Genomic DNA, 23,500 nt, shown 5'->3' on the forward strand with positions numbered 1-23,500 from the left:
ATCGATCAACAACAACAAACCAATGATTGATTACTCTACTGCTACTACCTGGTGCACCTCTTTATTTCAAGGAGTGAACCATTCGTTGCCAGAAGTACTGTGCTAGCCACACACACATACTCTATAGGCTTTGTACATTGAATGACTTGTCGCTCTCAATAAATTGATAGTAGGCCTGTTGCTCTGGCTGCTTTGGTTGCTGAATGATCGACACTGGCACTGGTTGCAACGCTGACAATGAGCATGCTGCATGTTGTTGTGGGAGTTGGATACCCTTCTCCATCTCGTACTGCTTTCGAATGTTGTCCAACTCCTGGTTGAATGATTGGGAAGTTAGTGTTGTGTCCTGCCCTTGTCATGTGATGTAATGTCCAACTTACATCGATTGATAATGAAGTTGACAACTTGCTAAAGTACTTGTCAAAGCATGTTGACTCATTCATGATGCTGTCCAGTGTGACTTGTGATGCGAAGCTGTCCATCAATGATTGGACACGCTGTTGGAACTCGATAATCTTTGATTTGCGATGCTGATGGTGTGCCTTGTCGTCGCCCACTGGTGCAGGCGATGGCGAGAACAAGTCCTCCAGCCACTCAATCCTCTCATTGTATCTCTCTGTCGCCTTTGACTTTGACATGACCAAGATATCCTGATCGTCTTCGAATATATTATGATCGCTGTTGATCTGCTCCTTGARGGAATGTGATGAACTCCTCTGGATGCTCCTGCTGAAGATGCTTCCACAGGCTGGCACCATTGACACTGAGTACCTTCTGGCACTTGTAGCATGTGAAGAAGGCGAACTTGTCGTCGCGCTGCAGGATCAGTCGCTGATTGGAGATCTGCTGCATGTACATCGCCTGCATGTTGATGAAGGCCAGCTGGAATTGTGACTGAGCCTTGTGCGTGCTCTGGTACTCTGACGTTTGTTTCTGCTCAACTGGAGCCATCGCAGCATGATGCATCATCACCGCACCGTCGGCGGGCTGTGGCGGCATCAGAGGGACGGCGGGTGTGGCCACCGAGTGAGTTGGCGATGTCGTCGAGGGTGTTGCCAGGTTGAGTGCCGATGGACGCGTTGGGGTTGTGATTGGTGCATGCATCGGTGTGGACTTGATCACTGGAGACACGCCAAGTGTCAGTGGCTCAATCGTTGGTGTGGCCGTGGGTACCATCGCGGTAACGGACGGTGTTGCCACAGGTGTGGCGGCCGGGGTGTTGGTTGTGCTGCCGACAATGTTAAAGTTGGGGAACTGCTGCTGGGCCTGATTGATCAAGGCCTGAATCGTCTCTGCGTGGGGATGCTCCTTGGCTCGCGGTCTCCTGCTCTCGTCCTTGATGTGCACGAGACAGATGATCTTTGTTTCCATCATCTGCTTGATGCAACATCCTCTACATCGCTTATGAACACACTCTCTATTGGCCTTCTTTGAGCACTCTGTGCAGAAGTCCTGCTCCTCCTCCTTGCCATCCTTGTCCTTGTTCTCCTTGTCCTTGTCCTTCTCCTTGTTCTTCTCCTTGTCCTTCTTCTCCTTTGTGCGCGGAGAGTGGGGTGGTGACGAGGGCGTGCTCTTTGGCGGCAGATGTGGAGACTGCGGGATGGGCGTGGTTGTCGTGGTCGATGGTGCCGAGACGGTGCCGGTGGGCGGGAAGGTTGGTGGCGGTGTAGAGTATATGCTCGGCTTGATCATATAGGGCGAGACGAATGGCATGCCCATGTAACCGATTGGCGATGGGTTCAGACTGATGTTGTTGGGTGACATTGTGTTTGGTATTGGTGGAGGTGTTTGACTGGTGGGCATGTTGTTGTTGTTGTTCGTACTCTGATTGTTCATATTCATTGGCATCAAGGCAGGTGATAGCTGTGTCATATTCATTCCGCTCAAGCTTATCAAATCCTGTTGCTTTGGTTGAGGTTGTAGTTGACTCATTGGTAGAGGTAGATTATTTGCTAGTGAATGAATAAGTGTACGCATCTGTTTCTTCATCTCTGGCTTTGATACACCTGGTGTAATATCTAATAATATAACATCGGTCGGTTGATTGATTGAGCGAGTGAGTACATTGAAAGATCGTTCGATGTTACAACTAATACATACTATGAGCACGTAGATATAGAGATAGATCATCTTTTGAAAGGTCTTTCAATGTATCTGGATTGAGTGATTCTATTGGTGCCATGTTTGCCAACATGTTGCCATCAACAGGTCTTGTTGATCTTCTCGGTGTATATGGATGAAACATCTTTGTGTTATATTGTCGTCGTCGTCGTCTTCTCTAACCTATTAATGAACAAATTGATGATAATGAGTTGTATATGTATGTATATGTATGTATTGTAAAAGTAGGTAGTAAGTAAGTCGAATGAATGAGGAGTTGAGTGAATGAATGAACTAGCCGTTGCAAAAATTTGAATTTTTCAACTTAAGTTATGGGACAAATTCGAATTTGACAAGTAAACTTATCATTGTGATCAAACACAACTCAATGAAGTTTGATAGATAGATAGATGTAGATATAAATATGACTGCTGAAGACATACCAACATCAACAACATCAACAACAATAACAACAATAGATAACAATCCATCATCAGGTAGACTTGCAGTTACCAAAGATGTATTGTATAATTGGATGTATAAACCTACCAAGGATATGACAAATAGAACAGTATCAGGTACTGTTGAATTGGTCTATAAAGGTACAAATGGTGTACGTTCATCTTATAATTCATTATCTAAATATATATGGTCTGCTCCCAGCATGGGTCAACTCTCCAACAATAACAACAAGATGAACAACAACCGTGAAGATATGATTGCAAAGACAAATACATCAAATATGATATACTCTGTGCTCACTAGTATTATCAATCATAGGATACCATCAATAAGTATACCTAAAGTACATCTATTGGTCAACTTTGGAGAGATTGAGGATTACATTCCACCTCCTTCATCTTCAAACACAATGACACATATGTTCAACTTTGGAAAGATCAAGTATGCCACTCATAATGTTAACAACTGTACTTGTAATACAAATATTACTCCTACTCCTACAACTCCTACACCTACTACTCTTTAACCGACAATAAGTTGGTTCATGTACATTCAATCGGAAATTAAAACAAGATGTGGTCGTGACGCGAGGATGACAAGACGAAAGTTCTTCGTTTGAACGTGTCATTTTCAACATTTACCACAAACATGGATAGTAATAATAATAATAATAATAATAATAATGATGTATCAATATGCAATGCACATAATAAGAAAGAGAGAATAATGTGTTGGCCATGTAAACAGTTGATTTGTTCTGTTTGTGTATCTGATCATTGTGGCCATAAGATGAATCATATACATAGTATAAAGGATATACTTTTAAAAAGGATTATAAATCATTATGGTTTACACCAAGATTGGAGCATCTCTGGAAGACTCTGAATCGATGTGTTGATTCATATCAATCTTTGGAGAAGTCACATAAAGATATAAGCGATCACTTTGAACAACTATATAAACTGTTCATTGCGCAGGAGCACAAGGTCAAGACACCGATCAACACACTGATGGCGCACATCAGATCGACCATCAACAACATACTCAATGAGATCAATGATGTCAACTCAATGCTAAACATGTCACACCTTCTCCCAAAAGACCTCAACAATGACAACAACACCATCGATAATGCTACGTTGACGACAATCAAATCATGTGACTCTGTTGAACAGTTTGTCAACAAGTACAACAATTCACAATCAGATGATAATGGACAATTGGGTGACAATGAGTTGTTGATAATGATCAAGAATCATCAACATATGCTGCTCACAACATATGACCAGGTGTACATGGACAAGATGGAGGCGTACCGAGTCGAGACCGACTCAAAAAAGTTGAATTATATCCAGAACCAGATAGAGACCTGCTTCAGCATATTCAACATTGCTGGTACTCCAATGTTGGCACCTAAGCCAAGGGCTCCAATGAATACAAAAGATGGTATCGTCGTGTCGGTGGCAGACACTGGGATAGCACTACTCTCACTGGGCGATATAGAATGGCGTACGTTCAAAGACGCCAAGAGCTCATTCATTGGGACGTACAACTCTGTGGTCTACGCTCGTGGTGCTTTATATGCGTTTGGTGGCAGGGACTCTCATCATTCTACGCAAAGCTCACGTTTCAAGGAGGACACTGGAGCACATATCTACCGATCACCAATGTCAGCGGTGGCAATAATGCTACGATGGCAATAACACCATATACCTCGTCGGAGGACTTAATGACAGACAGGTACTGGACCGTGTGGATTGCTTCGACATCCACACGAAGGAGTTTACACAACTTGGACAACTCACTGGTCCATCCTCCAATTGTCTTAGGAACTTTGTTGTGTTCCACGAGTTTCGTCTATACATAGTTGCCCAGTCAAGGTTGGATTTCTCCGTCATATCATTCAACACCCTGACCCAGGAGACGACATCGCACGTCATAGGGCTCCCGGGAGCAGTGTCCTCTTGTTGCTTCGATGGCCAGGACGTCATCTACGTCATTACCAAGGATACTTCCTATCGATACTCTGTTAGTGGCAGATGGAACTATATTGAAAACATGCTATTACGATGTCCTGTAAATGGAGCTTGTGCTACAGTGTATGATCCATTGAAAGACAGACTAATATGTATGGCTGGAAACAATGAGAGTTGCTACTACTCAATCAAAGACAAAAAGTGGAGTTCACTCGGAGACACTGACACAGTCAATCGTCGTGCTCGAGGTGCATGTTTAATCGTTGACCTAGATGCTGACATCAAATAATAAATTATTATTATTATTCCATCAACCAATTAAATCAATCAATCAATCTGAATGACTTTGAATATACTTGATTGAGAATGAAGATCGCTTGAACCTTTCGAAACTGTCGGTCTCCATGAGCATGAAGATGTGGAGTTGCGACTCATTGAACACTCTTGACCATGATGTGGGACTGTCCAAGACTGTGGCCTCGGTCGGCTGCATCAAATCCTCAACCTTCTTCACAACGGAGCGTGGAAGGTTGACCTGGTTGGGTGCACGCTCACACACGAATTGCTTGTAGATATTGTTACACTCTCTCTTCTTGCTGTCAATGTCATGTGCTGGCATCGCCTTGTAACGCTCCACCCTCATCCAAAAGTCCAGATTCTCGACCGAGAACTCAGTCTTGAGGAATGATCGGAAGCACTCTATTCCCTGCTCGTCGCGCAGCAGGTCAATCAGTGGGGGTAGCTTCGAGCTGCTGTCGATGGCCTTCAAGTACTGCCTCAGGTCATCTCAGACGCTGCTACCGTTCCTCTTCTGTCTCTGGCTCTTGGTCGCTCGCTAGTGGCCTCTGAAACACTTTCATTGGCTTGCTTACTTGGTGATTGTGGGGGCGAGGATGTGGTGGACGACGCGCCAGACTCGGGTGGTGAGATGGTGAACGTCCTGGTCATTGGACGCGACAGGTTCAGAACGGTTGCCATCTTCTGTAGCACGGCACCTGGACGTGTATTCTTTGACGACCTTCCAATCGTCACATTGTTGTACGACTGTGACATTGGCTTGGTAGTGGAGCTGGAGTTGGATCGGGGTGAGCTACTTGGTGTCAAAGGATGCGTGTTTGGATTGGATGTTGATGAGCTCAACTCAAACTCCTCGGGCGACTGCTCCATGCCGTCCAACTTGAGCGGAAGCATTCCAGAGGCCAGCGAGCAGGTAGTGGACATGGTGGTCTGGTCATCCGACGAGGAGGATGTCTGATCATCGGAATCAAGGGACGCGCGACCGGCCTCCTTGCCAGCGGCACTCCTCGTCAATGTGTTGTTCCTCTCTCTCTTGCTACTGCTGCCACTGCTGACCAATCCCTTCCTATCCTTGAAGTTCTCATTCGAAGCAGAGGTTGGAATTGAGTCGTAGCCATCTGACGATAATGTGGACTCTGTTCTCTTTGGTGATGACTTGGCCTTGACTCGCTTGGGCGTGTAGTCAGTGTTGGATATTGATGTTGGAGATGTTGACAACGTTGGTGATTGTGGTTCGGCAGTGACGGTGGGACGAAGGTGTCTCGAGGGGAAGCTGAATGGTACGTAGTCTGATGACTTCTTCGCTGTTGATTGCGATGATGACAATGACGATGATGATGGCTCCCTGATAACTGACTTTCGTTTTTCCTTCTTCTGAAGTTGTTGTTGTTGTTGTTCTTGTTCGCTCACTGATGACGCTGCACTTGCTCCACCAGTCATACCAATGCTGCTGCTGCTGTTGCTTTGTTGTTTTGATCCACTGCCACTTCCTGACTTGGACAGTTTGGCCTCGAGTAAGTAATCGATTATCGACTCGATACCCAACTCGACAACTTCCAGAGGTGGTGACAAGATTGCATTGCCAGTGACATCCAGAACAAAGAGAGTGAGCTCTGACAATTCCGAGGGCAGTACAACAATGTGATTATATGATACATTGAGCTCCTTTAGCTCCACCAATTGATTGATTCTGCTTGGTATTGATTCGATACGATTATGTGATAGGTCCAATGTCTCAATCGTTGGCATCTCCAACACAACCTTTGGTATCTTTTTGAATTTGTTCCTTCCAAGTCGCAACACCTGTAGACATGGCAACCTCTTTAGTGTCTTTGGCAACTTCTTTAGTCTAGTATGTTTGATTGATTGAATGAATGAGTTAGTGATCGATTGATTGAATGGGAGTATGCCGCCAGGCCAGAACAACATACTTGTTATCTTCAAGATTGAGTGAGTATAGACTTGTGAAGTTCTGATAGAATGTGTCGGGGACAGTGGTGATCTTGTTCAGACTGATGATAAAGGACTCAATGCTCTCCTTGTCGACTGGGAGACGTGTTGGTATCCTTGTGAAGTTTCGATTGGCAAGGTCGATTTGGAAACCGCCTCGCTCACCTGTTGTCAGTGTTCCCATTTGTGTTGAGTCTTCGTTGCCTCCACCAGTTGATATATTTGATAAATCAGATAATGATGAAGATGTAGAGAATGGTGTTCCACTCGATGTCCAAGCTGAATCGTTTGTCGTTTCCTGTAATTGTTGTTGGAGTATTGAACTATTCTGTCTTTGTTGTTGTTGATGCCGCGTCGTAGTCGTAGTTGATATTGAATTGTTATTGATGTTATCCTCAATACTGTTACAACTACCACTGCTACTGATACTGCTGCTGTTGTTAATAGTGTTGTTACAGTCTGACAAGGATGCAGAGTCTAATGACATTGTTGATGTGTCCATTATTTGATTGATTGATTAAGAGATAGAGAGGAGTAAGTAATCAAGGTATATGAATAAGTAAGAAGAAGGAGGAGTTCCCTTTGAAGGGAAGTGATAGGAAGTAGGAAGGAACAGAGGTTTAGGAATTGTGAAGGATTGGATAGGAATAGTGTGTTGTGTGATAGGCAGGAACACCAACCTTGAGTGTGACCCAAGTCAGCGTAACTCAACATCAACACACATCTCACATCTCACATCTCACACGGATATATATGTACATGTAGTTGTTATATGTGTGTGTGTGTGAATGTGTGTGTGGAGTGAGGGAGGGATAGAGAGGGTGGTGTTCGTATGCCAATGTGTTGACAATCTTTGAATTATGGTAGGAGTGTGAGAGGTGAGGGTTGAGATGTGTGATGATAAGATTGATCACAATGACAGTGTGTCAGTCCAATTCATTCAATCAATCAATTAATCAAACAATCAATCATAATCCTATCCATTCCTTTAAATAACTCTTGTTGTTGATGTGTTGTGTGTTGTTGGCTGTGGGTGGTGATTGATTGATCGATTATGATGAGGTGGATGTCGATGATATGTGCTTGCTGTGAATGACTATGATGATGTAATGACCATGGAAATTCAATCACACTCTGTCACATGTGGATACCTTATAAATTAAATAAATAAATAAATAAATAAATAAATATTATTAATAACTAACATGGAATGGAAAGAAGTAGTTATTGGTTGTTGATATGAATATGTTGTAAGGTTGTGATAATTGTAGTGATCCATCCAAAATATTTAGAGATGTACCATACCATCGTGATTAGAGTAGTTGTAACCCATTTATCAGTTGTCACAACATATAATTGGTAATGTGTATAATGATCTCTTTGTTTGGTCAACTGTTAACTAGTATCATACACAAAAGCACACACACACACACACACACACACACACACATTGTGAGATAGATCCAAAGGTCCACTTAAGTTTGAATCGGTCGACCGATTGAATGATATAAAGTGTAGTGAGTGTGCAGTGGGTGTGATTGAGGCGAATCCTCGAACTACACACCCCATGTTGAACTAGAGTTCAACTGTTTGAAAGAGATAATGAATGTTTGAATGATCATGTGCGAATCACACAAACACACATACCACTACACTTGAGTTGTGTTCATTAATTAATTAATTACCTTGAGTTAATGATTGTATATGTCTCAGTTATCTGTTTGTGTTGAACTTGAAGTGACTAGATAGACTTATAACTAATGTAGGAAAGAAGAAGAATACATTACATTTCGTTTAGTCCACCTCACTATCAGCCAACATATGATGAGTTAAATGAATGTAAGGTGTCTTGTCTTTTCCTCGGCCCAAAGCACACATAAATAAAGTTAATATCTAATGTGTGTGATCATGTGATCGAAGAGTCGTTGGGTGAGTCCCAGTAGTTAACCCCTCGTCTTTGGGAGTGCCCATTCATTGAAATTGGTTTCCTTAGGGCCTTTTTGCTTGCAAGGCCATTATGGTAAAGGATACATCCCGGGCACAGTGTCTTGGGGGTGTTTGCGCAGTATGAACATTCGTTGGATAGGTACTTACTATCCACGTTGTTATGTTGATAATGGTTCATTCATTACATGGCAGGGGGCCATGTTCATGTTTAGCTAACCATTGTTATGTGAACATCTACTTTACTCAATCACACACGCACTTGAACATGTGTCCTTGCCTGATTTATTATCAGGCTCAGTTGTGATGGTGATGGTAAGGATGATGATGATGTGATTGAATGTTTACCACTCGAGATCAAACACCTCCTCCATTGGACACCACCAATCCGTCTCCTTCGCCTCTTGTATCTTTTGTTGGAACTTTCTACACATTGTTTGTTTGTTTGTTTGTTTGGTTCATTCATTCGAGGTGAGTGTGAGAGTGAGTCGCATATGATGATGATAACATGGATGTGATACAATACCTCATGAGAAGATCCCATTCACTGGCCTTTGGTGTCAGATCAGTGTATCTTTGGAAGTCTCTTGCTGGATCAAAGTCATCAGTGGACTCATAATACATGAATAAATGTGTGCCAACAAGGAATATCTTCATCTTTGTTATACCTATTCATTCAAAAATCAATATAAGTATCATCAATCAATTCAATCAAACAAACAAACAAACAATCATACCAATTGACTTTAAGGCATTCTTGACCTCGACCCAGACACTCCTGTGATACTTCTTGTACTCGGCAATGAGTTCGGCATCATTCTTGAGATCCAATGCTTGTGCAAATGACTTGACCATGTTGTTTTATATGTTTGAATAGATAGATAAATAATGATTGTTTGTTAAATTGATTGAAAAGGTTGGATGAAGTGCAAAACAAAGTGGGGATTTTGATCATTCCAAAAAAAGACCAAGTGACACACCGATTCTTTCGCTTTTTTTCATGCCCAACCAAGTTCTGATGTCATTGTAGTTGTAGTACTTGTCATTTATCAATTGATAGTTGTTAATTCATACATACAGATACAAGAACAACAAGCATGTTATCTTGCTTTGTAAGGTCACGAGCACCTTACTTCTCGAGATTGCAACTCAATGGCTTTGTTGCCAACAATGGATATCCTACAACTTTGATCAGTCCATCGTCAACATTGAACAGACATTGGACAAGCAGCACCAGTATTAGTAGTAATGGAACACAGGCGTCGAACTCAACATCATCATCAACATCATCAACAACATCATCAACAGACTATGCGCCACCATCTCCAATACCAGCATTCCCAGCATCACGTTATAAACCAGAGATGGAGAGGAGACCATTCCTTTCGAAGGATGATCATGGACCATCATCCAAAGGCTATCATTATCCACAGCAATATCAACATCAACAACAACCTCATATACATCAGAAACAACAGCCACCCGATCATCTTAAACAACAGTTAGAACAATACAGACCGAGGAACAACCCAAAGTACACATCATACTTGAGCACTCATTGGGCCGACAAGAACCCATTGTTTGAGAAACAAGAGGTACTCCACGTGCCTCCCCTAGACAAGGACACATTTCAAAGATACATGGACATGCACAAGAGCGAAACGTAGGTCATCCATCATCCTTGATGATGATCAAGATGTATCAGTGCACTGAACGATCAAGATATATGATCAAGATCTATGATCAAGATGTATCAGTGCACTGATGATCAAGATATGATCATAATCGGTCCACCCTACCATTCGATCACTCACACAATCACTAACTCAATCAATCAATCATCAGACTGGTACAATACTTGAGGGATCATAATGGAAGAGCGGCAAAGTTGACGAGCGAAGTGTTGTCGATTATGGAGGAGGCGGATTATTGGATTGCTTGCGCGTTGGTCAGTTACATCATATCACCAAAGGTGTCGGGTAGCCCGGATACTCGCCCACCACATGACATTGTCCAGCTGGTGCTGACGGTCAGTCGCTATGTACTCAATGTCAAGAAGCAGGCCAACAGCCCGCGCCAAGAACTGATAATGAACCTGGTAGCCACATTCGCTGCCAGACACCACTTTGAGGCCATCAACGCGTTGCTCATGGACAGTGTCAAGAAGGACCGCGCCAACCCCGCGGGCGACGAGCACATCACATCGATGTTCCGTCTGACCAAGCTACTGCATCGTCTGCAGTCCGAGTACATCGACGATCGACGCAGCAGCAACCTGTTGGCCACCTACTTTGACGCCGACCACAAGGACTGGTCGGCCCTCATGATGCTGTCTGGCCTGAGCGTGCAGACTCGCGGCCTGGTCAGCCGTCTGGAACGATCGAGCGACATTAACAAAGAGTTCGCCAAAATTATCAACAACGAGATGGATGTCGACCACACGATCCTGCCCGCCTTCATCGTGCACAACGAGCTTGTCGGTTCGATCGAGATGGTGGAGTGTGTCGAGCGCCTGCTGCCGGGCTGCCAGTCACAGGCCATCGTCTCCAAGATCACAAACACCGTCATCCTGCTACACCTTCTCACCGAGCGCTACGAGATGGCACTTCATTGGTACAGTCGCCGCATCATCATGGGTCTCGTGCCCAACCAGAGCACGATCTATCCCTTCATTGTCTATCACGAGTTCAAGGGCGATGGCCATCAGGCCATGATGCGCTTCTGGGAGCAGCTGCTGCTCGACTTGCCCATCGACAAGACACGTCGCGGCCACCACCGCATGCTCTACAAGCGCAAGTTTATCAAGACCATTGGCCAGGTGTCTACCAATCCCGGCACACCGCCCAAGACCGACGACTACCATGAGCGCTCACTGGAACATCTACTGGAACGCAAGCAGTTCCGTTCGATCGAGCACAAGCTACACAATCACTACTTTTCCAAAGGTCTGCTGCCGCATGGCACCTTCCTGATACGAATGATGATCGACTTTGGTGGCCTGCGCAAGTGGCACAGTCTGGTACTGCACTCGCCCGACTACTTCCGCGCCATCGCCTTCCGCTCCAGCAGCTACGTGCCCTACCTGCGCGACGACCTGGCGCAGGGCTGGAGGAACATTCAGAACGAGATGTCGGCGCTGACCCTGCCCAACATCGAGATTATCAACTCTACGTTGTGCGGCCTTCTCAACAGCGGCCACACCGAGCTGGCCGTCAACATCATACTCAAGATGTTCGAGAAGAACGTTACAGTGTACAGCTGGATCTATCCCAAGGTGGCCAGCAACTTTGTCGAGCTCGGCTATTTGGACGAGCGTTACTTCACCAGCATGCCGTCATCCAACAAGGAGTGCCGCGCGCTGTTCCAGCTCAACATGTTGGCGACGCGTAGCACCGAGCGCGCCTATGCCTACCTGCGCATGACCACCAGCGCCATGAAGACGCGACCCTTCCTCATCGTCGTCGCCAACCTGTTCGATACGATGCACGGACTAAAGGACACGACAAACGTCATCAAACTGATGGACTTCTTTGGCACGCCCAAGACCATCAACATGAGCAACCTATACAGCGCGCTCTTCTACGTGATTGAGAAGAAGGGCGGTCTGGGCCAGCTCACAATGAACATACTCAAATTTGACAAGGGCTTCTTCAAGGACAGCCTCAACCTCACGAATCATCACACCGTGGCCGACATCCTCTCGTCACTTGCTGCAGAGAGCCGACTGGAGGGTGCAAGGGAGCACCAAGTCGAGATCTTCAAGAAGTTCACAGATGGCGAGCCACACAATCCCAGCGTACATCTCGAGCGTATTCGCAGGATCATGACCAGCACCAACAACATACTGCGCGACCCAGATATCGATACAAGGCTCGCAGCGCTGCCCGAGTATGTCGATAGGCCAGTGCCCCAAGAGATCCTGGACGACATATCTGAGAAGATATTAGGCTTCCTGAATACTTTGGAATAAAGTGATTGATTGGTTGATTGATCGATCGATGGAATGGCTACAGTATTAATTCATTCTTGTTTGTGTGCAACAGCTCGTGAGGTGGCGCGCTAACCAATACGCGAATGGGTAAACTCCAATGTAGTGTATCCACTTGAGGAATGTTGTTCTCGTCATTGTTCACCAACACGCCAACTACTGGATGCGTGACGTTGCGCTTGAATTGATTGTGATTGACCAAACCACTGCTGGCCGTCGATGCCCTGAAGTGACTGTTGGAACTGCTGTTGATTGTGTAGTCATCGTTGAGTGCGCCACTGTCTGAGCTCAGATTGCTCTCGCTGTCGCTGGGAACCTCTGATATTGTTCGATTTGCCTTGGATGATGAATGAGTGTATGGTGGCGTCGAGGGCAAAGAGTAAGATGAAGAGACATTGTTGTTGTTGTTGGTGTTGTTGTTTGTCGTCGAGGGATCGCCACCATTTGTGCCGGCCAATTGTGATGCAGATGTTGTCGTGGGGATTGAAGTGGAGACATTGTTGATGTTTGATTGCTGTCGACCAAGGTCTTCATTGTATGAACTGCTCTTTGCCATATGTGACGCGTGCATCTCTGATAGGTTGTCCTTGCTTGTCTGATGCGGCGTAGGAGAGTGAATGATGTTCTGTGAGTTTGATCGAGGCAACTGTTGCTGTGGCTGCTGTTGCTGCTGAGGTTGTTGTGATGGCAGAGGTTGTTGATGATTCGGATTCTTGACTGGTGTTACAAACTCGAAGCGTAGTACCCATTTGACTGATACTAAATGGATGGGTAAGGGTCAGGCCTTGGTCCAGCAGGTCTAAACGGGACTGCGTGTATGTATACATACCATGCTTTGTGGAGAACTCTTGTGATGCTTCGACGGGGATGTGGAACATAAAGTGTGTCTGTCGGAGGTTTGTTGTATATTCGTGCAGCTCGCCATAGAGCCTTCGGTTGGGTTTGTTCTTGGGTGTCACCTGGTACTTGGGCTCGATAGTCTCTTCAAACTCCAGCTTGACCAATATCTTGTAGCATGGTATTGTCGCGATTGAGAAGTCAAACGTTCCACAAACAGTGTCTCCCAATGAATACGCTGTCTTTGCAATTGACACTGTCGCCAGCTTCTCCGTTCCCTTTGATATATTCATTGATACTAGTATGTATGTAAGATGGAGGTTCGCGATGTTAGTGCCAGTCACGCGCCACCCGACCATTGCTCACACATACCTGGCACTGAGTACTTGCTCAGGAGGTCGATCACTGACTTCCTGGTGTTGTTTGAGTCGTATTGGGATAGGGTCTGAGGGTAGGGCACGGGGAAGTATTGTGACTTCTTGAAGGGAGAGATTGGCCACTTGGAGACCACCTCTAGTCCCTTGGGATTGTCCTGTGGCGTCTCTGTAGATCCTTCATCAAAGTGATGATTGGTGATGTTCAACTTGAACTTGACCTCACGCAATGCTGATGCTGGTGTCAGTATACGTATTGGTATCGTGAGGATCTGTGCTGGATGAGTGAGCAGCTGTGCCGCAATCGAAAGGAAGTAACTGTAGCGCAGAGCTGAGCCCTTATATGAGGGTGGCAAAGGTGAAGGCAATGTGAGATAGTATATAACTGTATGATTGTTTGATTGAATGATTGAATGAGTGAGTAAGTATGTTTGATTGAATGATTGAATGATGCTTACATGAGCGTGTCTGGCCCGGTGGCACTTGGATGTCTGAGCCGAGGATGGTCGTTGGCGAAGCGAATATTGAACGTCCATTCTCGCCTGCATCCATCGTGTTGGGTAGTGATGTAGCCGTTGAGATGCCTGTGGTTGGCGCACCACCTACCCTCTTTATAACAGAGGACGATGAAGTTGCAGCCAACTTCTTTGCAGCACTACTCATCTTTGGGCTTGACGTCGACATCTTAAAGTACTTTGGTTCAATCACCATGTTGCCATAGACCTGTGCTGTTATCCATGATATCGAGTCGATTCCCGATGATGATGTATTCAACACTGAGTTGTTATTATTGTTATTATTGTTATTATTGTTGTTGTTATTGTTTGATTTGTTGATGCCTGGTGAAGAAGGTGATGGAGATGGTTGTGGCGGTGGCTGGACAAAGATTGCATTGGATGTTGTCTTGTTTGATATGTGTATCCTACAGAATAGTGTATCACCAGGCATATACACTGCAGACTCTAGTACACATTCAATCGCTATTGTCATGTTATATATGATGTGAACCCTCCCTGTAACTATCTATCTATCTCTATCTATATATCTTTGTGTGTTGTATAACTCGATCAATTGTTGACACAACCCTAACTATGTGTATTTTGAATTCGTCTTAGACCTCAACTCACTCATTAATTCAACCATTCATTCATTCATTCAATTACTTTACGAAATCAATGAACACCTAGAGATAATCAATCATTAATATCAATCAATCTCATTCCTTTGTTATACACTTAAGTAAGTGTAGTTGTTCGGGATACTGAATAAATGAAGAAGGAAGTTCATTCAAGTTGATCTGGAATGGAATCGATGCCTCTTCGAAAACCAAATATCTGTTTTTTTGGTGTGGATGGTAGACCCTTTGATTGGCTCATGGATAGGCCTCACTCGTGCGACTCTTGGTGATAGAATGGGGGGTACGAAGTGGTGAGATGGGTTGTTGTTGTCAAACATTAAATGTGTTGTTGACACTCAAACACTACTATTCATAACAAAGTCAAGTCATTCATTCATTCATTCACACAATCTATCAGCTCTCAATATCAACAACAACAACAAAACAAGACAAGATAAGAGAGAATAATCAATCTAACAATTTACTCCGATCCCGAAGAGTCACACATTCAGTACAACAACGGGGACAACAACTCGACACAATAACAAAACAAGCCTCTTGAGAGATACTGACCTTGACACGAATGGTGCTCAGCTGACAATTGTTCAATTTCACATCCATTGCCTTCAACAAGTTACAATACTCATTGAGTTGCATTGGACATTTATACATTCATTCAATCAATCAATCAATCATTACAACAACATACAATGTTCTTCATATCAATAATATTAGGATTTATAATCGTTTATCTATTACATCTGGTATGTTTCCATCACTAATCACTCATCACATCCATCAGTCAATCCATTCTGACTCAAATCAAATCAAACCAAACTAAATAGAATAATAACAGAGTAAAGAATGGACCACCGACACCGCCACATCTGCCACTTATTGGCAATCTTCATATGATTGATAAAGGCAAGCCTTATGAGAGTCTTCACAAGCTATATCTACAATATGGCAAGATCTATTCAATCTACATGGGCTCCATCTACACAGTAGTACTCAACGATTCCAAACTCATCCATGAAGCATTCACAACACAATCCGAGGTGTTCAAGGATCGCTACCTCGGTCCATCATTACTAATAGTTGGAGGTATGTATGCCATCTTGGACACGACTCGACTGGAATGCTAACATTGACAACTAATCATATAACAACCAAAGATGAGAAAGACCTCAGCTTCTCCAATGGCGAGCTGTGGAAGAAGTTGAGAACATTGTTTGGAATGACGTTGACCAGGACCAAGTTGATGAAGTTTGAGACCATCATTCTGGATCAAGTGTCCAAACTTATTGCCGCGATCAAACGTGATATTGCCAAAGGACAACCTGTAAGTAGTTGTTCGATGATGTGATCAATCATGATCCAAGTCAGCTGACAAATATATCTTCCAATATATATACTGTATAGATACAACTTAAGAAGTATACACATACATATACATTGAATTGTATGTTCCAGTTTACCTTCTCAGCCGAGATCACATATGATTCGGAACAAAGGAATGATGAAGAGAAGGAGATAATGTACCTTGCCGAAGAATTAACAAAACTGATGGTACAAGGTAATCCAAGCGACTTTATTCATATCCTAAAGCCATTCTTTAATGTATGTACCGTGCTGGCTTAGCCTTGGCCTTGCAAGTATCCACTAACGACTCACACCAACTACAGCATCATGAGATTGAGAAGGTTGTATCTGGTATCTTGTCGTTCAGCCGAAGACGAATCGTTGAGCACCAGAAGACACTTGATCGAAACAAGTATGTACTTCGATCAATCGCATGACTCACTGGACAAGCACTAACAATCATACATCCATAGTCCAAGGGATTTCGTTGATCTCTTCCTAATTGAGATGGAGAATGACCCTGAACATACCTACACCATTGAGCACATCGAAAGGAATTGTCTGGATCTAATGGTCGCTGGAAGTATGTATCCTCCGCAGACGTGCACAGCCTGGAGTACAGTTGACTGACATTCTCCACCTACCCATCCCCATTTACAGCTGATACAGCAGCTACAACAGTTGAATGGGCAGTATTAATGATGATCAACAGACCAGAGATACAAGAGTTGTTGTACCAAGAGATTGTGGAAAAGTCACCATCAAACAAGCCAGTGTCATGGTCCAACAAGACACAACTTCCATTATTCTACAGTGCAATCAAAGAAGGCTTTAGACTAAAGCCTACCTCTCCACTACTCCTGCCTCATCAAACAGTTGAGGACACAACACTTGCAGGCTACTTCATTCCAAAAGGAGTAAGTCATAGACCGTCATCCTCACCTCAGTCTCGCTGATCATTCGCTAATCAATCAAACAATCACACTTAGACACAAGTCATTGCAAATGTATACACATCATGTATATCTGAACAACAGTGGAAGGATCCATTGACATTCAATCCATCAAGGTTCATTGGCGACGACAAGTCACCGGCATCATTCGGCGATGGTCCAAGGAAGTGCGTTGGAATGCAAATGGGTGAGATGATGGTATATGACGCATTAGGTAATCTCTATCGAGAACTACAATTCGAACGAACGACCAAAGCATTAGTCGACGAGTCTCCACATCCTGGACTACTCTACGAGGCGCCAAACTACGACCTCCTCGCGCGGCCCAGGACCAAGCCTCCTCCTCATCAATGATTGATTAAAGGTGCATCATCAATCAATACGTTATTACCTGTTTGTGTAAATGTCATTGAACTACAAGGAATAATCTGAGAGTTTACTTGTTTTTTTTGATGGTTGTGGTAGGACCTTTGGTCCACCATCATTGTTATTTTTACAACACAACGATCATGATATTTTTTTTTGCATCTTGTGGACCCTTTTGGTGGGGTGATCTGGAGACGAGATTGGTCTTTTTTTGAACATAAAAAGAATGATGGTGAGTGATCGCATTTATAATCAATCGGATCAAACCTACCAACCCGGTGCTTATGTGTCCATCCCACCTACCACCTCATTCATGTCCTTACGATGCCAACACAAAGGACACCAACGGCACGTGCTTCGACCCACGTAGGTCCTCCTCTTTGCTGATACATCCTTTATTATTATTTGTAAACTATATAGAATACAACTTATAAATATATATATAAGTTAGTTGTAATAATAATAATAATGATTGTTAAAACAACAACTACCTTATTGGTATTGTTGTTTGTTTGCATTTGTATCAACAGCAACCGCAATACAGTATTGGTCAATGCATGGGGCAATGGAGGTCCCCCAAACCCTATTCAACCTACAGGCTCAGTACCATACTTTGATTACAAGGGACATCATTATGAGGTCATTCCTGAAAGCCAGGCCACCATCACCAACGTCGATTCGTTCAATCCGCCCCACAGCGATTCCATGAACAGAAAGAGGTAAGTCAACTCACTCACTCACTCATTGGTTGGAATGATCCAATGTTGATCGATCACACACTCACCCTCCCCCCACCCCCTCATACACCCATCACACATTGTCCAGATACCTTCTCACATTGGAGACATATGATGAGTACATGTTTGTGGTCAATTGGGTCAAGGCCATGTCATCATCATTTCTTGTGGCGCCAACCTTTTGGCTTGGTACCATGACTACCGACAATATCTCTTGGTGGTGGGCAAGCGGACACACACGTGGCGCACCATTCTATCAAGACTTCCCCGAGCGCTGCTACCAGTACTGTCCCAACATCACGTTGTCCTCGGATGCAGGCGCAATCTCCAACTTCTACTTCAACATGAACGAACCAAGCGTGTGGTTGCAGGCCACCCAATCATCGCTCAACTATGTCATCTGGGAGTATGGTGGCAATGACCCCGAGGACATCACTGTGTCTCGCGAGGAGATGGGCAACACATTTATCAGGTTTGGCAACTTCCTCTCCAACTACCAGGCCAATCTCTCTGTCGATGGGGTTCCATCAGTCGCATGCACACTGTCACCGTATACTAGCGATGCTCGCTACAACTACAAGTGTGATTTTATGGCCGTCGTTTCACCCTCCGCTTCGCTCTCTGGCGTCGGCGTCACACTCAAGGTGTTCAACAGCACACAGTCCACGACATATCAGATCACCTTTAACACTCCATGGGTGGCAGCGATCAAGGGCAACTCGTCCAACACATTCTTCTATGGCATGGGTCTCAGGTATCTAATGACAAACGCCACCGTCCAGACACCGACGACGACATTTACTATCTCGTCTGGTAACTATCCCATGCCCAACACTCTTGGATACGATGTCTTCATCACCAACTTTGGTCAAGCCGACATCAAGTATCAACCATTGCACATCACAGACATTACAAACAGGTTCTACTCTACTCAAAACAGGCCCACACTATGTATGTTGATTGATTGATTGATTGATCGATCAGGCAAATGGAATCATCCCACCTCCACTCACTTACACTCAATCACACTCATACTTCTAGTCGAGGATACAACAGGACTCTTGCATCAATTCCATGGAAGGCAAGTGACACACAGCCAAGCTAAGAGCATGCTGATACAGACTTCAGTGTTTGGATCAGAGTTCCAGTTGTTTGGAGTGATCACTCCAGTATTGATCACAAACTTTATACCAATGTTCTTTCCCGCCACCGCGGACAGGAATGCTTGGACCGGTATCACAAGAACGAACAACGTACTCTATTATAACGGCCAGGTTATTGCCTCACCGGGCGCACCAGCCAACGGCGACGCACCCCTCTACTATCACTCCAAGGCTGACCTCTCCAACAATGACTACTTGGTCAGCACTAACGGCGACCCCAATCAAAAGTTTGGCTTCTTTGCTACAGCTGGCCTGCCTAGTGCCACTGCGATTCCCACTGTTATAGTAACATCAACTACTCCTCCCCAGGTCAAGGTGAGCTCCACCGTCAGCTTCCTTATGCCCTTCTCCGAGTTGAATGCTTACGTCATGAAGGGCAACCAACCCGAGGGCTGGCAGCCATGTCCATCGGCCTATATCAAGGACACCACCATAGCTCTGGTGAACCTACCACCAGGATCCACTGGAGACTACAACTTCCGTCTAAATGTTACCAATGGCCAAGTTACCAAGACCTACACCTCCACCGTCTCTCTGCCATTAAGTATGTTGTTTTTGTTGTTGTTGATGTTGTTGCGACCGAGGTCACACACCCCCAGGCACGTCACTAATCACTCAACCCTTACCATACCAACCCGACAACAGCCGCGATACCAATGATCACAGACATACAAATGGCAATTGGATCAGGTAGTCAGATAACATTGTTTGGCGATTTCTCTGGAAGGAGTGTTATTAGTGTCAACATTCCTACGATCAATTGCTTGGGAGGCTTTGACAACAAGATATCATACATTCTCTGCACCAATCCATCACCAATCCCTTATGGAACCTTCTCTGTGACCATCGACCTCACCGGAGCAGCCGGTGGAGCCTCACAGACCACCATGGCCTACTTGTGGAATTCTCCCAAGATCAGTCTGGCCCAGATGGTACTTGGTGCGCGCCAACCACTGGAGGGTGGCCCGGTCCAGATCCAGGGCTCAGGCTTCATTATAGGAGTCACAACTGTCACACTCAAGAACTCGATCAGTCAAGTGGAGTGCACGAACGTCGTCGTTCTCGATATCAACCACCTCAATTGCACTGCCGGACAGCCGGTGCTCAGCTCCAACATGGCCTTCGAAGTCAAAGTCTACAACGACCCCAAAGATGTCTTTGGCTCACAATGGACCACCGTAACATACTATGGCATCGTCTTGGACAAGCCATCATTCAAACAGTCTGGCTCCAGCGGCGCCATCACCGGCCAGAACTTTGATCTGTACTCCCCGAGTTGGTCCATCAAGCTCGGTGGTTCCGCGGCAACAAACATCGTCTGCACGGCCATAAGGTGCACATTCGATCTCAACTCAGCCATGCTCAGTGGCCAGCTCCAGATCCTCTCCCGACTAAACTTGGCCACGGCTGCCGAGACAGTGGTGCTCACCCCCTTGATCGAGACGGGACCCACCGGCCTCCTGAACCCTGGCGCAAAGTCATCGATTGTTGGCATGTTCTTCAACACATTCCAGAACCTGAGGATTAACATCAGCAACAGCCTCGTCAATGTTGACTCGTGGACTGGCGTCACGTCCAAGACGCTGACCTTCAATCCACCCAATATCCTCGGCGCCAACCTCGCCCTCACGATCGTGAGCACATATAACGACGTTGTAGCCAGCTCTTTGCCTGTGACCGTTTCGTACCCGGCACCCATCGTCGACACTATTGTGACCAACTCCTTTAGCAACGGTTCGGTGTCCATTTCAATCTCAGGCAAATTCTTGGCCACGCCCACCAACCTTCCATCCCTCAGCACCGTGTCAACTGTGACGCCAATCACCACCTGGTCTACACTCAGCTACTCCACGGTTACCGCGATGCTCAGTGGCGTCGACATTCGCTCAACTGAAAATGTCATCTACACTGTCGCCGGCCAACAGTACCATGGCTCTGCCATGATCATCAGGCCAGTCATTATCACTCGACCAGAAATCCCCATCCAAGGTGGAAACATCACAATCATTGGATACAACATAGCCATGACCAACTTTGACGGCCTTCCCATCCTCACCGTCACGATCAACGACACGGCGTGCGCCAACCCCTTGGTCAACACACTTGGCGGCAACAAATTCCGCATGGTCTGTGTCGCACCTCCAGGCCGCGGCAGCGCCATTCTCAAGATGACCACTGTCCAGAGCAGCGTCGTAACCGCCACCCTGCAGTACATGATGCCCACAATTGACTCTGTCTCGTCTACATACTTTGGCGAGCCTGCGCCCGTCACTATATATGGTCGCTACTTCAATCTGTTCAATATGAGCGTGACCATTGGTGGATCGCCCTGCACCAACCCAACCCCGGCTCTGAACGGCACACTGATGACTTGCGACTTCAAGTCGGACGTGAAGTACAATGACGACGTCACTCACACACTCTCGGTAAATGCGACATTCGACAACACAACAGTGTCGAGAGATGCCTTCATCTACCTGTTCAGGAGCTCTCCCTGTCCCGCGTGCGGCCAACACGGTTCATGCAACACTGGTACTGGCGTATGCGACTGCAGCACTGGCTGGACCGGCATTGACTGCAGCCAACAGCTGGCCGTTGGTGGCGAGACCAGTGACCCACCCAAGCTCCCCGACAACAACAAACCCTCAGAGGTCAAGCTCGGCTCAGTCAGCAAGAAGGTTGAGTTCAACGTAAGTATGACAGAGATTCGCGAGGTCTCTCCCGCGGGTGCCATCATCAAACAGCGCTTCATCAAGGACATCGCCTGGACCAACGCGGAGCCCGGAGCTGATGGCAGTAACGACACATCGATCACAACATACTTGGGCACGTACAGCGACGACGCCAAGTTTGTGCTCACGGTCGACACGCAGATCTTCACGGAGGAGAGCACGTACAACTTTGCCGGCGACAATTTCAAGGTGCCCGCCAACTCGATCAAGTACACCATCCATCTGGATCAATGGACGTTCAACGACAAACTCAACTCGCTGCGCGTTTTCTTCCTGGCGCAGGCAGGCAGTGGCGCCAATGGATGTGAGCAGGCCAAGCTGGCCGGCCAGGTGAGCAACTCTCAATCATCGCTGCGTTCGATGGAGATCGTGCAGGGATCGGGCATGCTCAAGGCCTACTACTCGGACAGAATGATCATTGATGGTCGTGTGACACATAGTACAGTGGAGCTGGTTGACGAGAGTGATCAGTCGATGGTGGAGCTGAAGCGTGCCAACCCTGACACACTGAGCGTGCTGACGTCCATCACTGTCAACAACTTTGGCAGCTCGGCCAAGATCGATCCCAACTTTGGTTCTCTGCTCATTCAATCGGATGGCAAGGACAATGGCGCCTGTGGCAACAAGGATGAGGCCAAGTGGCGCATACCAGTCATCGTGGTGACAGTGGTAGTTGGATCAGTTGCCATCCTAGTTGGCGTCGGTATCGTTGTAGCCAAGAAGAACTCGCTGCGGTTAAAGATACTACGCAGGGATTTCTCAATCAAGATGCGCAGAAATAAGGATTAATTGAACAAACCCCCATCACTCAATCAATCAATCAATCAATCAATCAATTTTCTATCGATACAATCCAATGTACAATTTACACATAAACGACTTGGCGGACCACCTACACAAGGTTTTGGTTGCCTCACTCAATCTTCATCACCAAGGTCAACAATTCCCCATTCCGCCCCTCCCACCCCAATTGGTGACTGATCACCACACACCAACCAATCAAACAATCAATCAATCAAAAACCCCGCATTGTAATTAATTAATTATTATTTTGAATGTTGATCGAGAGCGTGGCGACTGATGATCTATTCTGGTCGTGCACCCAAATGATCTGTACAATGTCACTCAAAACTTCGTCAGGT

At 45.6% G+C, this 23,500-nt stretch overlaps 8 protein-coding genes across 8 annotated transcripts; 4 read left to right on the forward strand and 4 right to left on the reverse strand.

Annotated features, from left to right (window-relative positions):
* Positions 1–121: 121 nt before the first annotated feature.
* SAMD00019534_054340 (hypothetical protein) lies at positions 122–1,932 on the reverse strand (the record flags this gene model as incomplete). The annotated part of the gene is made up of 3 exons (XM_012898925.1): positions 122–313; positions 381–692; positions 772–1,932. 3 exons carry the CDS (start codon positions 1,930–1,932, stop codon positions 122–124), a joined length of 1,665 nt encoding a protein of 554 aa, XP_012754379.1.
* Positions 1,933–3,572: 1,640 nt separating this feature from the next.
* On the forward strand, positions 3,573–4,265 carry SAMD00019534_054350 (hypothetical protein; the record flags this gene model as incomplete). The annotated part of the gene is made up of 1 exon (XM_012898926.1): positions 3,573–4,265. One exon carries the CDS (start codon positions 3,573–3,575, stop codon positions 4,263–4,265), a length of 693 nt encoding a protein of 230 aa, XP_012754380.1.
* Positions 4,266–5,315: 1,050 nt separating this feature from the next.
* Positions 5,316–7,272, reverse strand: SAMD00019534_054360 (hypothetical protein; the record flags this gene model as incomplete). The annotated part of the gene is made up of 2 exons (XM_012898927.1): positions 5,316–6,684; positions 6,767–7,272. The coding sequence occupies 2 exons, from the start codon at positions 7,270–7,272 to the stop codon at positions 5,316–5,318; spliced, it is 1,875 nt and encodes a 624-aa protein (XP_012754381.1).
* Positions 7,273–9,076: 1,804 nt separating this feature from the next.
* SAMD00019534_054370 (hypothetical protein) lies at positions 9,077–9,590 on the reverse strand (the record flags this gene model as incomplete). Its single annotated transcript, XM_012898928.1, has 3 exons — positions 9,077–9,155; positions 9,256–9,397; positions 9,467–9,590. Coding segments are annotated over 3 exons (345 nt in total), but the record flags the coding sequence as incomplete, so codon positions are not given.
* Positions 9,591–9,826: 236 nt separating this feature from the next.
* On the forward strand, positions 9,827–12,699 carry SAMD00019534_054380 (hypothetical protein; the record flags this gene model as incomplete). Its single annotated transcript, XM_012898929.1, has 2 exons — positions 9,827–10,392; positions 10,575–12,699. 2 exons carry the CDS (start codon positions 9,827–9,829, stop codon positions 12,697–12,699), a joined length of 2,691 nt encoding a protein of 896 aa, XP_012754383.1.
* A 37-nt stretch (positions 12,700–12,736) lies between these two features.
* On the reverse strand, positions 12,737–14,876 carry SAMD00019534_054390 (hypothetical protein; the record flags this gene model as incomplete). The annotated part of the gene is made up of 4 exons (XM_012898930.1): positions 12,737–13,476; positions 13,547–13,852; positions 13,927–14,313; positions 14,387–14,876. The coding sequence occupies 4 exons, from the start codon at positions 14,874–14,876 to the stop codon at positions 12,737–12,739; spliced, it is 1,923 nt and encodes a 640-aa protein (XP_012754384.1).
* Positions 14,877–15,755: 879 nt separating this feature from the next.
* On the forward strand, positions 15,756–17,714 carry SAMD00019534_054400 (hypothetical protein; the record flags this gene model as incomplete). The annotated part of the gene is made up of 8 exons (XM_012898931.1): positions 15,756–15,809; positions 15,891–16,149; positions 16,221–16,387; positions 16,468–16,665; positions 16,731–16,819; positions 16,881–16,990; positions 17,068–17,324; positions 17,397–17,714. The coding sequence occupies 8 exons, from the start codon at positions 15,756–15,758 to the stop codon at positions 17,712–17,714; spliced, it is 1,452 nt and encodes a 483-aa protein (XP_012754385.1).
* Positions 17,715–18,194: 480 nt separating this feature from the next.
* SAMD00019534_054410 (hypothetical protein) lies at positions 18,195–23,147 on the forward strand (the record flags this gene model as incomplete). Its single annotated transcript, XM_012898932.1, has 4 exons — positions 18,195–18,445; positions 18,552–19,414; positions 19,505–20,170; positions 20,272–23,147. 4 exons carry the CDS (start codon positions 18,195–18,197, stop codon positions 23,145–23,147), a joined length of 4,656 nt encoding a protein of 1,551 aa, XP_012754386.1.
* Positions 23,148–23,500: the final 353 nt, after the last annotated feature.

This window comes from Acytostelium subglobosum, assembly GCF_000787575.1.
Source record: "Acytostelium subglobosum LB1 DNA, scaffold: scaffold10, whole genome shotgun sequence".
NCBI classification, from domain to species: domain Eukaryota; phylum Evosea; class Eumycetozoa; order Acytosteliales; family Acytosteliaceae; genus Acytostelium; species Acytostelium subglobosum.